At 37.6% G+C, this 18,311-nt stretch overlaps 4 protein-coding genes across 4 annotated transcripts; 1 reads left to right on the top strand and 3 right to left on the bottom strand.

Moving 5' to 3' along the window:
• Window positions 1-640: 640 nt before the first annotated feature.
• On the bottom strand, window positions 641-7,367 carry LOC143917761 (uncharacterized). Its single transcript, XM_077439342.1, has one exon. It carries the CDS (start codon window positions 7,365-7,367, stop codon window positions 5,556-5,558), a length of 1,812 nt encoding a protein of 603 aa, XP_077295468.1. The 3' UTR covers window positions 641-5,555.
• Window positions 7,368-11,588: 4,221 nt separating this feature from the next.
• LOC143917979 (mitochondrial inner membrane protease subunit 2) lies at window positions 11,589-12,313 on the top strand. The gene has a single exon (XM_077439624.1). It carries the CDS (start codon window positions 11,699-11,701, stop codon window positions 12,176-12,178), a length of 480 nt encoding a protein of 159 aa, XP_077295750.1. The 5' UTR covers window positions 11,589-11,698; the 3' UTR covers window positions 12,179-12,313.
• Window positions 12,314-14,617: 2,304 nt separating this feature from the next.
• Tcs1 (Threonyl-carbamoyl synthesis 1) lies at window positions 14,618-15,370 on the bottom strand. Its single transcript, XM_077439096.1, has one exon. It carries the CDS (start codon window positions 15,368-15,370, stop codon window positions 14,618-14,620), a length of 753 nt encoding a protein of 250 aa, XP_077295222.1.
• A 5-nt stretch (window positions 15,371-15,375) lies between these two features.
• On the bottom strand, window positions 15,376-15,970 carry Polr3K (RNA polymerase III subunit K). The gene is made up of 2 exons (XM_077439097.1): window positions 15,759-15,970; window positions 15,376-15,561 (listed from the first exon to the last, which is right to left on the bottom strand). The coding sequence occupies exons 1-2, from the start codon at window positions 15,900-15,902 to the stop codon at window positions 15,376-15,378; spliced, it is 330 nt and encodes a 109-aa protein (XP_077295223.1). The 5' UTR covers window positions 15,903-15,970.
• Window positions 15,971-18,311: the final 2,341 nt, after the last annotated feature.

Genomic DNA, 18,311 nt, shown 5'->3' with positions numbered 1-18,311 from the left:
CTTGCTCAAGCTAACGTTGAACCCGGTTGATGTCTCCGAAATGACATGTATTCTTATAGCATCAGCTTATCTGACAACTCGTTCATAGATTTTCCGTAAACCGAGGATGCGCTCCAGGCATTACGTATACGGCCATCTCTTTCTCATCCCGTCTGTTCACCAAGATCTCGTTTACTATGCCATTACGTATGCAGCCATCTCTTTCACAGACCGTCTGTTATCGGTGAACAGACGGTCTGTGAAAGAGGTGGCTGCATACATAATGGCATAGTAAACGAGATCTTGGTGAACAGACGCGGTGAGAAAGAGATGGCCGTATGCGTAATGCCTGGAGCGCATCCTCGGTTTACGGAAAATCTGTGAACGAGTTATCGTGTCACCAATATCAGACAATTTATCTTCTCTGCAGAGGTCATTCTCGTCCAGTTTAATGTGAGAAAGTTTAAATGATCAATTTTGTAGTGTTTTACTCAATCTGTTAGAACCAAACCATTCCAGAATCACTAAAAAATGTCCCTAGATTATATATCCGACATGTCGATGAACATACACTTGCTCAAGCTAATGTGGAACGTCTCCGATATGAGACATGACATGTCTTCTTATGGCATCAGCTTGTTTCCAATTTCGGACAATTAGAATTGTTTCTGACTTCTTGCAGTATAGGATATCTTCTCCGCAGAGGTTATTTCCGTCCACTTTTTGATGTTCCGCACATCATATCTGCGGAACACGACATGTAAATGATCATTTTTTAGATGTTTTTCTCAATCTGTTAGAACCAAACCATTCCAGAATCACTAAAAAATGTCCCTAGATTATATATCCGACATGTTGATGAATGTCGACATGTAAATGATCATTTTATAGATGTTTTTCTTATTCTATTAGAACCAAACCATTCCAGAATTACTAAAAAAATGTCCATAGATTATATGTATATCCGACGTGTCGATGAACATACACTTGCTCAAGCTAACACGGAACCCGGGTAACGACTCCAAAATAGAACCAAACCATTCCAGAATCACTAAAATTATATCCAAAGATTAATATCCGACGTGTTGAAAGCGGTAGATCTCATCCGATTGTAATTTCCTCGATAAAATGATTGGCATAATGCTATCCTATGTAGTTTCAGCAAATTAATATTTACATTTCAATTCAAGTGTTTTACTTTCAAGTTACTAATTGTCTAATTGTCTCCGTATGATATAAAAGCTCTGACGATTTTTACTTAAAATACTTTGACTCGTCGTTTTCAAGTAAACGTAATCAAAATCTCACATCGACACAAAACAAATTGAACGATTACATTTAAGTACTCTTCAGGTATTGGATTAAGTTTTGGCCTTTGCAAGAGTGTGTAATTTTATATTTATACCTACACTAATATATAATCTACATGCAATACTCTTGATGTTTCAACATTAAGATCACTTGTACTTTCATAATGAGTATAATATATATATACGTGTTATAAATAAAATTGTTTACAATTAAGCATATTACGGGCCTAACACTAGTTATACTCCTTAGTCGATTTTAATCCACTTTCAGTCGTAGGTATTGTATCCAAAAAAATTATTTGACTTCCAATTCGCAAAACGCAAACGCCTCAGGTAAAATCGGATTGTTTTCCTCTTCCAATCAGTATCTCAAAAAGGTTATCAATGACATAAACTTACACAAATAATTACGCAAAATGCTCAGTATAGTTATATATAGTAGTTATCAAACACAATCCTAGAAACTTTCAAATACTTGTCATTTTACAAATCCTTTTTTTTTTGTTAATATTATAATATGTATTATTTTTTTTTAAGATTAATATCAACGAATACAAAAACACTATATAAGGGGGCAATCGGTAATAAACACATACAATTTAAAAAAAAATCATATTTTCAATTTCAATACAGATCACAATATTCAATAGTATCATTTTAAACACATATCTCTTTTATTCATTTTATATTAAACCTTAAGATTGTATCTTATTTTAATGACGAGAGTATGCTTTTCAGGATGATCAATCATTGAGGATAGTCACATTATAGAGCATGGGTTCCCAACTTACGGGCCATCAAACACTGCACTGAAAAAATTTATATGTCTAAACCAGTGAAATTTCTCAATTGCATAAAATTCAGTGTGATTAAATAATGAAGATATATTTATCATCACTTTTTCTAAGGGACTTATTTTAAAATTAATAACTTAGGAATAAAAAGCATGCATACAATATTTTTTTTGCATACATTTAAACTATTTAACAATAAAAAAACAACAGCACAATCTTTCATACTAATTTTATAGATTTCGAATTCATACTTTAAAATAGTATAAACAATGTAATCGCTTTGATATTCGACAGAAATATGGGTTTAAGTGAATAAAAGTAAGCTTGAGGAATTTAATTATTAAAATTTCGTCAGAAATGACTGTCAGATCGACGCGATGACAGCTGGCTTTTTAGGCGACATTCTCGCCACCCCCACACAACTACAAATGTTCGTAGAATAGTTAATCATTTACTTTTTTCAAACTATTTCATGTAAATATAATATTATTCCCTTTAAGTTTTCATCCAGAAGTAAATATATAGTCAAATACTTTTCATGGGTTGTTAGCTGCACTTGAGAATCACTGGTCTAAAGGAATTCGAAGGTGAACTTAATAAAAATCTGAAATTGAAGATTACTAGGAATCATGAATTCATCGGAAAATTAATTTCAACAATAGAAAAAACTGCACTGATTTTGCACTAAGCAACAAAAAAATCAAGTTTTTTACTTACTAGAGCAGAGACTATCGATCTTTAGTAAGTTTGCTCACTAGATTCGAATATTACAATGATTTTTACTGGTGTCATGTTGTTTATGAAGCATGAGCGTTTAAAAAAATTTGTAATTTTTACAGATTTTTGTAATCTCTATCTCAAAATCTAGCATTTCTGTGCTAAAAGTGAGTATTGGAATCAATAGTTAGATGTTTATTCTATTTTGATAGCTTTAACCACTCATTTTTAGATACCATAAACATCGCCACGCGTTTTTAGATACCGATTCGATTATTTTATGTTTGTTTTTAGTTTCAACCCTTGACACTACCACTTGAATATATAACAAACTAAGGAAAAATATTGACTTTTTTCTATTTAATTAGTATTACAGGATATTTTTAGATGTCACTGTGAAGAAACCAAAATTAATTTCGAATCATATATAGCCTTAAATACGAAAGTAAAGTAGTTAAAATATGCATTATTAATTATCCAACGAAAAAAGTTTTATATCTCACTATAATCAAAGTCAAAAATCATATTTTTTAAACGCTCATACTTCACAATTGAGAGAAAACCAACAGAAATCATTCTCATATTCGAATTCAGTGGTCCAAACTCAGTAAAGATTGATTAGTCTCCACCGTGGTGATTATTTTGTCACTTATTGTTATCAAATTAAAATGAGATGAAGTCGGCTCTTACAAAAACGTCATAATTTTAAAAGGTTGGGCGCCCATGTCATCAAATGGTATGAAAATAATTTGTATAAACACTCCTTTTCGAATACAAAGATCGTTCCAAAAGCAGAGATTATATAAATCGATTTAGAAATGTCTAAATTCATAGCAACAATCGACACTATATACATACGTTAATGATTAATATATGTATTCATATAAAGATCGACGAATATTTTAATTTAAAATTTTATATCCCAAACGAAAAGCGCTCAACTCAAAAAAATTCAACGAATATATAAGAAGAAAAAAAAATACATATGTCAATCGTTACAATTGATCTGATTAATAGATTTCACAAAAATAAAATACACAATATGAACAACGAAGCAAATATTTCAATATGAAAAACATGCCTCTTTCTTTTCTTTACTCTCTCACTTTCTTACTACATACATATATATATATCATATGTACAATTATTACAAATAAATCAACAAACCTAATAAATAACGCCAAACAGAAACGTTGTTTTGGTTTATTCAAACACAACCGAATTTAAATTAAGATTATCTACATTGAGCATCATTTGGTTGCGTACACAAATAGTGGTACGTTCAGAATTTAAACAAAATTCATCAGAGCGAACCGCAGACGGTGTGTGTGTGTGTGTAACCTTCGGCAATCCGCTCGGACACATTTGAAAATATCATATACAAAACTTCACAGACCGCACAGGATCATCGTCAATCATTGAACACAGAACAAAAAAAAAAAACACTAATCCTTTTACGTTCAATACATTCAACATATGAATAAAAATACATATAAATTTAATTTATTTCTAATTTTTTATGCACATAAATTTTCCTATTGGTTTGATTTACATTTAAAAAGAACACTCGTACATGGTAAATACGAAATCTGTGATAGAATATGTTACTGTCTACTTAATACAAATTCAAATATAGCATGTATTGTAAAAATATATGCTAAAAAAGATTTTACATAAAACGTATTACAATACCATTGAAAGTAACAATAAGTCTTTGTCATTCCGACGATCTTTCAACTGTTCTAATCGAACTATTATTTAAAATTGTGCAAAATCATTCATTTGATAATACATATATGATAATATAAAACATTTGTTTATGTATTATATAAAATTCATTTCATAATCGATCTTGAGTTTCACTAGCGATGTAATTCCAGCTTTTTGAAATATGAAGCGCTCATTTAATTGTATTTTTGATTTAAAAAGACTCTCATATTACCGTTATTAAAAAAAATTAGGCATTTCATTTCAACTCGATGCTTATAAAGCAGTTTTTCGACGGTTCAATGATCGAATGTAGTGCATTTCACCATCTTAATCATTTATAATATTTGCCATGTATTGAAGTCGTCTCAATATATTTGTTTATCTCCCGTTTGCTTTCTGAAACAGAACGGATAATGATTCTGATGAAAACTGGCAAATTCTGATACGATACTGTTGAAATGCATTGAGATCTCGCTCATTATTATCGAAATAAAAGCTAAATTTCAAAATTGAAAAGGTATGTTAAATCAAGATCCCTTAACCCGTAAACAATTACTCAATTTTTTATCTATAATATATTGTTTACGAGTGGGTAAAATATGATTCGTTGAGATTGGATCAATTTGCACAATGTATGTATGTATAGAAAGATCGTAGTTTGAATCTGGAGCAGTTGAAAAATCATCAACAATACAAACGTTCGAGTGAAAAACATCGTCAAAAAATATAATTGCAATTATTTTACATGGAAAAATAATTAAAGCATTCCCGTTTCAACAAAAAAAAAACAAACAAATACAACTTACAAAAATAGTTAAACATCGTTGTCGGAAATTGAACAAATTCAGTGTATCAGGACAATAAAGGCGAACGTAAAAGGCGTACGTAATAAATAAATTCATCGAAACGATGAAAAAATAATAAAAATAAACCTCGATTGCCCCTCATATTCATCTCTAAATATTGCAGACACGGTGGAAGACTATAAACAAGTATTTGTGTGATCGGTGTGTTACAACAGAAATTAAAAAACTAACTAATAATATTAACACTTTTCGTTGGCCATCAACGGATCGAACATAAAGTTCAACTCTAACATGTCCGTCTGGCTCGAGTGTTTCGTCACTTTCAAATCGCCGCGCACGGAGTTAACACTCGGCCCGCTGGTCCTCATACACTTGGTCTCGTCCTCGAAATCGTCCAAGAACGGCCTCTTACTGGCGAACAGGTGTCCGTTCTGCCTGCCGCTGCCGCTCTGATTATTATAATACACGTTTGGGTCCGTCTTGACGCCGGTGCCGGAGAACGCCGGACACGCCATAACAAGTTTTCTCACTTTCGGCACCGTATATTTGACACCGCTGTTCACGTGGACGGCTTTCGCCAGCCCGCCCTGACTGAAATTGTAAAAACTGTTCGACGAGCCCCCCTTGGCGTGCTGCCGGACGACGGTCGACTTGAAGTCGCTCCTGACGGTGGCCAGCCGCTTGCTCAGCAGCAGGGCGTTTCCCATCTGGCACGTGGAGAAGGTGCACGCGGCCAACGGTCGGGGGCTGTTCGCGTACCAGTGAACGTCCGACGGCCGATACTCGGGCAGTTGGGGGATCTCCGGAGCGGGCGGAGGCGGCGGCGGCTGCTGCGGTTCGGCGATATCGATCTGCCCTCCGAGACATTCCACGACGTCTCCGTGAAGCAGAGGTACGAGATCGGCCTCTTCGGGGACAGCTATCGGCAGCGTTTCTACGACCGCGGGGGGTAAGATCGTGGAATAGTAGCCGGCGGTGGGGGGTTTCCGATCGGGACTCGCCGCCGTGAAAGTCGGCAGGGAGACTTCGATCGGCGTCGGTACGGGGAGGATCGGCGAGGACAGTCCCGGAGAGACGGCGACGATCGGAGGAGGCGGTGGGGTGGGTGCCGGGAGAACGCCTTGCTTGGCCGCTCGGTGTTCGGCTAGGAGGGCGTCGAAGGGTTTGATCCGGCCGCTGACCATCCGTCGCAAAGACAGCGCGTGAGACTTGCACGTGAGTGATCTCGTGCACGGTTTGGTGACGTCGCCGGTGACCACTCCGCAGTGCTTATTCGGGTCGAACTCCCTGACGGCGTACTTGGGCTTGTTCGAAGACGACTTGCTCGATTTTAACTTGGACTTGGCCGGAACGGTCTGGACCGGTTCGATCCGTTCCGGGGTCGGGATCGGAGCCGGGGCCGGGGCCGGGGCCGCGGCGGGCGCCTCTTCCTGGTAGGCGGCGACGGGTTCGACGGGCTCCACTATCTCGGGCTCGACGCGCTTCGGGGGCTCCGGCTCGATCCATACTACGGGAGGTGGAGGCGGGGGCGGTGGGGGGGCTATAGGAGGGGTGTCGGGAGGGGGGAGGTCGGGGACGACGGGCTCGCTGACGTGCTGGTGGTCATGGGTTCGGCTGCGGCGCTTATGTCGGTGGGGAGGGGGCAAGGGTGGGGGCGCCGGCGGGGGGGTGAGGGGCAGGACGGGGGGCGGCGGAGGCAGCGGGAGGGGCGGCAGGGGGGTGGCGTGGCGCTCGACGAGGTGAGCCCGGGCAGCGCATAGTGCGATAGCAGCTCCGCAGAGAGCACACAGAGCCAGCAGCGGCGGGGCAGCCGGGAGCTGTCCGTGCAGAGGCTGCAGAGCCCGGCGCAACCTGGGCCGACCCTCCCTCTTCCTGGAGCCGGAGCCGGAGCCGGAGACGGAGCCAGCGTCGGGGTTGGGGCTGGGGCTGGGGGTGGCGGTGGAGGGGCTGGAGGCCAAGGGATGATCGCGCAGGGGTTGGTCCCTGCCGAGGGCGGCCACCCAGTGATCCCACGGCCTCTCGGTGCAGGAGCGCGGCCCGCCCGCCGCCATCAGCTCCCATGTGTGTTTGTGTGGGAGTGGTGTGAAGTTGTGAAGTCAGTTGCACTTGCAGTTGCAGTCGCAGTCGCAGTCGCAGTCGGCGCAGTGCAGGAGGGGAGCGGGGGAGAGACGCAGGGGTGGAGGGGGGCGGCTAAAGTCCCGCCCGCCCGCACGACCAAAACATCAAACCGTCAAAGTCGCACGCGCTCTGACAAACCGAAACCACTACCACACAACCACTCCGAATGACAAAACGACACTAAACAGTGCGTTACGCGCCCTACTCCCGCGCCGGCTTCGCCACACGCCTCCAACCGGCCATTGCCTCTTTTTGACATCTTTCTATTTTGACGTTTCGTCTGTTTCGAACGATGTCGACTAATGCAGACGACGATAAATCGGAACAAGTGCTGATTAACGAGACCGACTAGAGGGGACAGATTTCCAGGACCCTTGCTTTTTAAAGGGTCGCGATTCTGAATAAAAGCATAGGAAAAATATACACAATCTAAATTTAAAAACTTTCCGATGATTTCGGCATTGAGTTCATACTTGACAGCACTGCACGACTCCGTTTCAAATATGTCATTTTATTACATTTATATTCATATCTACCTACACGTCGAGGTCACGTCACATTTACAGCAATTTATTTATTTTATTTATTTATTTATTCAAATAGCAAAACTGCTAATACATACAATACAAAATAACAACAAAAAATTCGGGTGTGACCAACCCATGACTTTATCTATATATTTGAGGAATATAAGAAGGTTACAAAACAAAATTCGATATTGAACTGATGACTATGATAGTGATACAAATTGAGCGCAAATTTATGGAAACTTGCACAAAACAAAAGTTCTATTTCCGGTTGTCAGATTTTGTTCAAATTTTTTTATTACCAAAAATCACTACCAGTAAATATATACTCATTAATATACTCATTAAATATCAAGAAAATAAAAATAATTTTACAGGTCAAAATAAAATAATGAAAAATTGTTTTAAAAAAAAAACTACTTCCGGTTTACGAATTCTGACCAAATCCCTACCAGCTCTAAGTTAGTACATAAAGGATAGAAATATAAATTTTCAGCTTAATACGTTCAGGGGTGTGGACAGAGTAGTGGGCACAACATTTTTGACCTTCCTACGAGAAAAAAAAATCCCACTTCCGGTTCATTAAATTAAGTGTTTTTTTTATTATTTTAACTTCAAATCACTACTTTTAATAAAACACAATAAATATCAAGAAGCTTAAAATAATTTAAAAGGTCAAAATAAAACAATGGAAAAATAATGAAAAATTGTTTTAAAAAAAAAAACTACTTCCGGCTTACGAATTCTGACCAAAACCCTACCAGCTCTAAGTTAATACATAAAGGATAGAAATATAAATTTTCAGCTTAATACGTTCAGGGGTGTGGACAGAGTAGTGGGCACAACATTTTCGACCTTTCTAAGAGAAAAAAATCCCACTTCCGGTTTATAAAATATAATAATATGATATGAAATTTCAATTCAATAAACCAAAAGGTTTCTGAAAAAAACATAAAAAACTTCGATTCTCTAGAGTAAAAGTACTGCTTCCGGTTCAGATAGAAATATTTAAAAAAATATGAGGTTATAAAAATTATTATTTGTATTATATTTAAAAAAAATTCAGTCCGATTCAGTTAGTGGTTTGGGAGATAATTGAATTCAAAAACTTAAAAAAAGAGGACACCTATAAGGCGAGGTACCATTTCCGGTCAACTTAAAAATTTGAAAAAAATTTACGTCGTGTCGATAAGAATTTCAGTAACCGATACTAAGTTTCAGTTCGATAGGACTAACGGTGTTAAAAATATCCCCAAAATACACACCCACACAGACACACACACAGACACACACACACACACACACACACACACACACACACATTTTTTCTAGATCATGAAAACGTGATCAGTGATCGATTCTGAGTTCGAATCAGTCAAAATCTCGAGTTCGAATTTTCGCATGATCACAAAACTTCATCTATTGTTACTACGTACATAGATAAAGTAAAAATTATAAATCATCTTCTACAAAGGTATCCATTAACACCCTTCAAGAAAGCAGCAATGTTATTAGAACTTCTAATGCCTTCAGGAAGGGCATTATACATTTGAACACCTCTGTGAAAAACACCTCCTGCAGTTTTAGCTTTCTTAACTCTACCTATAATTAATTTATTCCTATTTCTCGTTTTATAATTATGTATATCTATTCCTAACTATATGATTATTAAAATATTTGGGTAATCGATTCTTATCTAGCTTATATATAAACTTTAAAGTGCTTACTTTAAGACTATTTCTAATGTCCAACCATTTCAATTCATCTAACATACACAAACCACTAAATAGATTGGCCGAGTGCAAGGCAAAATTGGCTTACTTATACATTAGAAGCCATGACGATACGGCGCAATATTGCTTACGTCGTATTGTCGAGTATTTGCAATATGAATGCATACACGTGCATTTGTAGCTACGCGTCAGAATACAAGTCAGCAAAAATGTTTCGACATTTATCGAACGAAAAATTATGTATAATCGCGCTGTTATTGGAAGAAGACGCTCAAGAAGGCAATAAAAAAGCACGGAGGCGTTTTGATGTGCATCCCATGTTAAAAAATAAAAAAAATCGAAGGAGAGTTTTGGACACTGTATAAGGAGCTTGTGGATGATGGACAAATTTTCTTTAAATATTTCCGTAAAAAATTTAAATTTTTTTTAAATATTTACGCCAAAACCATGTCGAAAGATTGAACAGCTGTCAACTGTCACTATCGATAATTGGTCCAAAACAGCAAAGCGGCAGACTCATGGCACGTAATTCGCGTGTATATTTCTACGATGGCCAAAAAAACGGATACGATACGTTGACGGATGTTGCTGTAAGGCAGCGGTTTCCAAACTTTATGCTACTACGCCTCCCTAAAAAAAATTTTTTTTCCGCGCCTCCCTACCTTTTATTTTTTAATAGATATAATAATATAGACACGTTTTAAATAATAAACCTTTATTTAAAAAAAATACTGCACACTACAATAGACAATAATAAAAAGGTTTTGCTATAACATAAATTTATACGAACACGTATATTTATTTTATATTAAATTACTAATTAAGCTACATCTAACACATCAAAATTTAATGCGAAGGATGTTGTTGTTTATTGGCACAAAGTTAACCTGGCTCGATATTTGGTTTTCATTGCAGCTAGTGTCGAAAAGCCCGTTTCGCATAAATAAGACGTTACAAATGGTAGAAGCACTTGCATTGCTTTACAATACAAAGATTCATACTCTCCACTAAGATTCATCCAAAATTTAATTATGGTTTCATTTTGAAACTTTTGTTTTAGTGAGCTATCGCATGATAATTCTATCAATTTTTCTTTTTCGGTGGTTGTCAGCTCGAATTCGTCTTCTTCATTGTAGTTAAATGGATTCTGTATCCACAAAAACTTTGAGAAATCAAAGTGTTTGAAATAATTGGAAAAATGCAGCACTAAACCATCCAAGTGGTCAATAAAAAGATTTTTACTTGCTTCAATATTGGCTGTGGCCCAGAAATCTTTGGAAATTGAAAACATATCCAACTTATTCTTTTGTAAATTCGATTTCCATAACTTCAACTTTTTAATGAAAGCTTTTACTTGTCTTTTTGAACAATTGGGTGTATTTGTGATCCCTGCATTGATTTATTTAAGCCGCTCAATTATCCAAAAATTTCAACCAAATAGGTAAGATTAACAATATTATTATCGTTCGTCCACAAGTGTGCCTCTTCATATTGGTTTTCTTCGAGAAAGGTTGCTAATTAAATGTGTAAATAAAAATGAAAGAAAAATAAAAAATTTTACTGTTAAGCTACGATATGAAGTTTTATTTATTTGTAGATATTATGGTATGAAAATAATTTTTTTATTAAAAAGTTTTGGCGCCTCCCCTGGCAATAGTCCGCGCCTCCCAGGGAGGCGCGCCTCCCAGTTTGGAAACCGCTGCTGTAAGGTATGAACAGGAAATGTCGGGTACTGCTGTAAGCCTGCCGTGGCGTAAACGTGACGGTTGGTATGAATATACCCATACAAAATGTACCAAAGAATACTTTTCGTACGGCCAAATACCTGCTGAAGTCGGTACGTGCTGACTAGGTATGAACAGACCTTTAATTGCACAAGTGATCGATTGTTGTTCGAAGTCGTATATGGACGCAGATGGTAGCGTTTGGACCACCACAACCGCGCTGTCATTGACAGAAGTGTAGAGTGGAGTGGAGTGGAGCGGGTGATGCTGGGCGGGTGAGATGATGGGATGGGGGCGCTTCGTGGGGGGGTGCGTGGGGGCGCTGCCGGTGGCGCTGACGGGGCTGGAGATGGTGGGGTACGTGGCGAGGGTGGACGGGGCGAGCATGCAGCCGGTGCTGAACCCCGACCGCGTCACGGACTACGTGTTCCTGTCGCGGTGGGCGGCCAGGAGCTGCCAGGTGAGCCGCGGAGACGTGGTGTCGCTGGTGTCGCCCCGGGACCCCTCGCAGAAGATCATCAAACGCGTGGTGGGTCTGCCGGGCGAGCTGGTGCACACGCTCGGCTGGCGCAGGCCTCTCGTCACCCTCCCGCCGGGCCACCTCTGGGTGGAGGGCGACCACACGGGACACACCCTCGACAGCAACTCCTTCGGGCCCGTCTCCCTCGGACTGGTCACCGCCAAGGCCGTCTGCATCGTCTGGCCGCCGCATCGCTGGCAGTTCATATCCTCACACGTGCCCGAAAGAAAACCCAATTGAACCGTTGCCGTTGTGCCAATGAATCCGTTCGAATGCTCAAATCTATTCAAAATGACGAACGTTTTGTTCACACCTTTAGTCAAATTGTACATAATTAGTTTTTAACTTAATGTTATGCTTATTTTTTTCAAATAAATTGCTAAAAAGATTCTTTTGTTTCATTTGTAAAATCAATATAAGAATGATGCGAATGGAAAATGTTGCCAATTATGAAAATAATATTTCAAATTTATGTATTTACAAGGTAATTGGATATTAGTCACATAGCGATCGCCCGATCACATAATTATCGTTAGTATGATGGACTTTTCGGCTGCCAGATGTTCTGTTATTGAGATTTTAGTGACTTTTGGGCGAGCGCTTTGTGACCAATAATCACCGAACCATTTACATATCAGAAGACTTGGTTAATAATTTGAGATGTACCGATGATACTGTACGGGTAATCTCCGCCAGTAATTTGGAAAATCCTGAACTATAGAGCATGGACAGCTAATCTTCAACGATAATTCCTGAATGGTTTGACGAGGATCTGATTCCACCATTGACGACAGGATATCATCATCTAATTTTTCAGCTCTTCCTTTCGTGCAATCTCCTCAATGTCCCTATTCATATTTTTAAACTGTTTATACCACCGATGATACTTATTTAGTTTCAGAATATCTCCGTAAGTATCGTTGATTATTTTCACTGCTTCGTTTGCCTTCATTACTTGGTCTAACATAAACAGCATAAAATGACGCAAGTGCCCTTCCTCTATTATTGGTCTCGACATCCTTCCTCAAGTAGAAAGGATGTATTTGAAGTATTTTAAACAGAAACAATAAATTTACAACAATAACTTCAACATAATAACAAAACTTAAGTGTTTACTGGACCGTGTCTCGACACAAAGTGACTGCAAAAGAGCTCGTCGAAAGATTTTGATTACTTTTCGATCCCCCTAATAGCAAAAAGTTGCGAGCATCGAAATGAAAGTCAAAGCGAGTCTATAGACTACGGCTTCCAATCCCCGGATCCTGGTGTTTTCTGGTACCGCGAATCCCGGTGCTGAAACTAGTCTGAATACTGGGATTATGGTGCTGGCAGAAATTTCTTTAAAAATATTAAGGAAAAAACATAAAACCACATTATATATTGAGCAAGGGTGGGATGAACAATGACAGTCATAGTCCATTTGTTTGCTCTAATCCTATTATTTCTGTTAATTGTACTAAGATTATTAGTAAATTATTAAAAGTAAATTTTATTATAATATTTATGTCCAGTTCTTTGATATATAGTCCTATAAACTATTTTATTGAATAAAATTCATAGGTGTGATATTTTTTTTTACATAAAATCAATAAATCCACTTAATAATAAATATTAGGTGGATTGTTTCGTTGAATAATTACTAGACGGTACAAACTATCTGTAAAAAACGAATCAATGAATCAAAGTGATGTCTTTCATTTTATTTAATTACATTATAGAATGTTTTATTTAATCTTACAGAAATCTAGACATGGATGGGAACCGAAAATGTGAAGAATGTAGCCAAACTCTCAAAACAAGAAAACCAATATGCGAGTATTTTTTGCGTGAAACATCGCGAGTTTGCAGAATGCAATTGAACGTTTTTGAAATATGAGAATATGCAATTGAAATTTTCTTTTCTTATACATTTGATTTCCCGTTGCTAGTACCGGGATCCCAAGATCGAAAATTCCCAGGTGCTGAAGTAACCTTCTGGGATTGGAAGCACTACTATAGACTATGTTTCCTATAATAGATTAGTGGTTAGCATATAATGCTTTGAACAAAGTGGTTACGGGTTCAAATCCCACTGGTTTCTGCCGGCCAGACCTTGGATTTGTGCGATTAATTTCATAGAATCGTATAAAATAGTACAAATTTACAAATTTGACCATAGATGTCTCTGTGGATTTTAATTGATATGTATATACTTAGTATAATATTTGCATCAAATGTACAATGTTTCTGACCAGGAAGACACATTGGGGTTACCAGTGAGGCCTTCCTGGTATAAATAAAATAATGACACGTCATCTCTATACTAAGACCTGTTCTAAAAACGGGAAGTCATGAAAGCTAATATTATTGGCACCAATCTTTTGGAAAACATGGTACTTGTTTTATCAATGGATAAAATCTTATAATGAATGTATTTATGTAGGATCAGGATGCGAGGGATTATTTGATGCAGGCAGATTAGATAAAATAGTGTTTATTATATGTTATCGTCAGGCTTGCTCAAGGGCATACACAAACACCCCGCCCATACATTGTAAATATATTTCGTACATTGTTAATATATTTCTAATCCCGTAGAACCAAAATGAAACAATCTTTATACAATGACACAAATTTATTGTAAATTAATAAATATTTACATTCAACAATATAAAAATCATACACATATAATACTATCAGTTATTGATTATTCTTGGGTTTTATTCCATACGATTGTAACAATTGTATCGTTTGGTTATAAGCTATTCCTTGTCGAATTGTTGTATAAAATCCATAACACGACAAATCTACTACCGTGGAGCCTATTCTAGTCTCTTGCAGACCGCTTCCGAGCACTCCACCGTCGAACACAGCTCCCAATTTAGGATAGAGCGGCTCAAACTCTTTAACGGACAGACTGGAAGGTATCGAGCTCGGATTTGCACTCGTCAGAGCCATCGGTATTCCGGATAGGCTACAAACATTTTGTATGAATTCGTAATCGGGGATTCTTATACCGATCTTGGTCGTATGAGGATTCAAAAATGGATTATCCAATAAGGGGGTCCTTTCCAAAACTAACGTTACCGCACCAGGTAACAATCTTTGCAACAACGCTTCCGGCAAATGCTCAGCATCACCCCATTTCCTCAGCTCGGCTAAATCGCTCACACAAATAGCGACAGGTTTCGCCTCGTCTCTGCCTTTGATCTCGTACAGTTTTTTAATGGCGCACGGGGAATTCGCACTGCAGGCGAGTCCGTAAACAGTATCGGTGGGCAGAGCTATGATGTCCTCATTCACTATGAGTTCGGCAGCGAGGGCTCTGGCTTTGGAGTCGTGTATGTGAACGACCGGAGTCACTCTGTGTATCCTCATTTTCGGCGTGTTGTAATTTCTCAGGGTTATTTTGGAACAGAGCGAGTACAGTTCACCGAGACGTGACTTCAGCATGCTCTTTAGTCTCGCCAATTGTGGGCACACGAGTGGTTGCAGCAACGGTAGAAGGTAGTCATGGGCTCATCGGCTGAACGGATTTGCAGTTGCATGAAAAAGGCTGTTCCGTGAGCACATTTCGGGCAGACTACACTGGTCGAGTCGACGTTCTCCCAAGCGCTTGCTCCACCGATGACGAAATCCAGCTCCTGTAAAACATTTTGTTTAATTCCACAATATTACTGGCTTATTTCAAAGGTCATACAGAAACATTCTATTATTTATAACGGTAGCTATATTCAAATGTTAAAATCAATTGAGTAATAACTTTTGGAAAATTTGAAGAAAAATAATAGAATCTAATCAAAATCGTACATTATTGGTATGGGGATATATGAATGCATACCTTCAACTTTGGGTAGGTTCGATGCCGCAACTTTTTGTTGATGTAATAAACGTAAGGACAAGTATTACAGGCGTATCGCAGACGAGATGAGATTCCTTCCTCCACCATTAGCACATTAGCACAGGTGGGGCAGAACAAAATCATCCTTCATTTCAGTGTTTATATTATGATGGAGAACGAAGATGGAGATAAACATAACCAACAGCGCACGTGTCATCTACTGTGACAGATGTCAAACTGAAATTGGTGCTGACAGTTACGCCAACCTTCACCTTGCAAAGCTGATGCAATAATAGTGGTAATAATAATGGTAATTGGACTATTACGGGCTGCCATAATTGTCAAGCATTGATACGGGACATTTAAGTGCTACATAAATAAAACATGGAAAAGTAGGTAGGTAATAGTTTATTTTAAAAATTAGTCTTTTTTAGCCCAATCGTATTTTAATGATGATTTAACTATTTTAATTAAATCGTTTTCCTCATTTATACGATGATAAAATTGAGCGCAAGTCATTTTAAGATAATACTGGCAAACCAAAATTGTCTCAACTGTCTCAACTGCCAGCTTATTTTTTTCATCCGACCATTGTGTTGACATCAGGGAAAATATTCTCTCCACATTGGCATTGTGGGATGGAATGACAAATATATACTCACATAGTTATATTAAACATGACTTCTGTTCAATATGCTTGGTATCTCTAAAAAAACTTCAGTCATTTCTCTTCCATACTCAATTTCAACGTTGTCTCCCAGTTTTCGTTGGTATTATTTTTATTTAAATAATCTTTTAAATATACGAACTGGTTGAAAAGAAACTCATTGTTTCCAACATCGATGTTCCTTACTTGCAAATATTCAACGGTTCGTTCTATTTCCTCCCATTCGGGAAATTGCTTGAGAGTCATCCAATCGAAAGCATTACATTTTTTGAATGATTTGGATCACTTATTAATGTATTCCACAGCAGTGTTAAAGAAATCGACAGTCTGTTTTTGGAGAAAAGTTTAGGGAGAAAACGGGACGTATACGGGACCACGTATGGCAGCCCTAACTATTCGTCATATTGCGGTGGTCACAAAGACAATTTTTGCCATGAAAATCGCGAATACACAATATTTGGCACTCAAGTTCTCGTTAGTATGATAGTTATCGTTAGTATGATGGACTTTTCGGCTGCCAGATGTTCCGTTATAGAGATTTTAGTGACTTTGTGACGAGTATTTTGTGACCATTAATCACCGAACCGGTACATTAGATGTCGCAGCTTGTTCTCTTCTCTTAAGGCATGTACTAAATTGATGTTTTCGTCGCCTGTTGATCGGGGCATCAAGCTACTCAACCAGAATTCATGTAGATTTGATTTTTCAATATAAAATATACTGATCTGGTTGAGGAATTGATTAATTTGAGATCGTAATTGTGTTCTCACATTTAATTGTTAATATTTCATTTTATTTCTTCTATTATTTTTGTTCTTTACTTTAGTTATGGATTTATGATTAGAAAATTGTATTTAGTGTATATGGTCAGATTTTATAATGTTGAGATTGATTTCGCAAGTGACATTTCACTTTCACATTGGTTAAGAAGTAGCATATTTTCACAAGAGATGTCACTAGAAAAAATAAACACGACATCGTTTATTTTCGCCCATTCTTATTGAAATTTGGGTGGCAAATTTACCGGTAAATTAGTACTTTTGCCGGTAAATTTACTATCATAAAATAATCAAAAATACTAATAATTTTAGGACGCACTAAAACGTACTTTAAAAGCTTTTATTTAGTGGTAAAATTTACTAAAGAAAGATCGGATAGATATGAAGTCACATATGTACATATTATATTTAGAATAAAATGAATTTCAACTGAATATAGCCATAGAAGGTTTCATGGCAAAAATTTACACGAAAAATATGTAAATGTGAAAATAAAATATTTTATATTGAATTTCTGATTTTTTAATACCGGAGCGAGAAAGTCATAATATGATTGTGACTGTATATTATACAATGTACATACATATTTATGTATATTACTATATAACATTAATTAAACAGCCCTTTGATGCATATTTGTCAACTATCATTAAACCTTTGCTTCAAATTTGTGATGACTATTTCTGATCTTTTAATTAATGACAAATACCTGGCTAAACGATTTAGCCAAAATCCTAATAGGTAGAGAAATATTTAAACAGCGCCGCAAATTATGCAAACTGTAAACTTTTAATTGAAAATACGTTTTACGAAATGAAAATTTAAAACAAAAAAACTTTCGGAGTCAAATTTCACAAGACTGAAGAATCGCGACATTTTTTCAACCGAAAAAATAACGTCGTTTTCTTTTTGCGGTTCGTTTGAACCATAAAGAGGTTCTTATCTGACGAAACTTTTCAAGCATCATACGAATAAAAAAAGGATAATCCTTATCTGCGGAACGATATATTTTGTAAACTTTTTGTGTCCGACAATATAGCGGTCGCATGAGAGCCGCCATTATTCACAACCCTATCTTCTTTCGTATATAATTTTATCATACGACAG

Source organism: Arctopsyche grandis, chromosome 10, assembly GCF_051622035.1.
Source record: "Arctopsyche grandis isolate Sample6627 chromosome 10, ASM5162203v2, whole genome shotgun sequence".
NCBI classification, from domain to species: Eukaryota; Metazoa; Arthropoda; class Insecta; order Trichoptera; family Hydropsychidae; genus Arctopsyche; species Arctopsyche grandis.
This window is presented reverse-complemented; position numbering and strand designations above follow the sequence as displayed.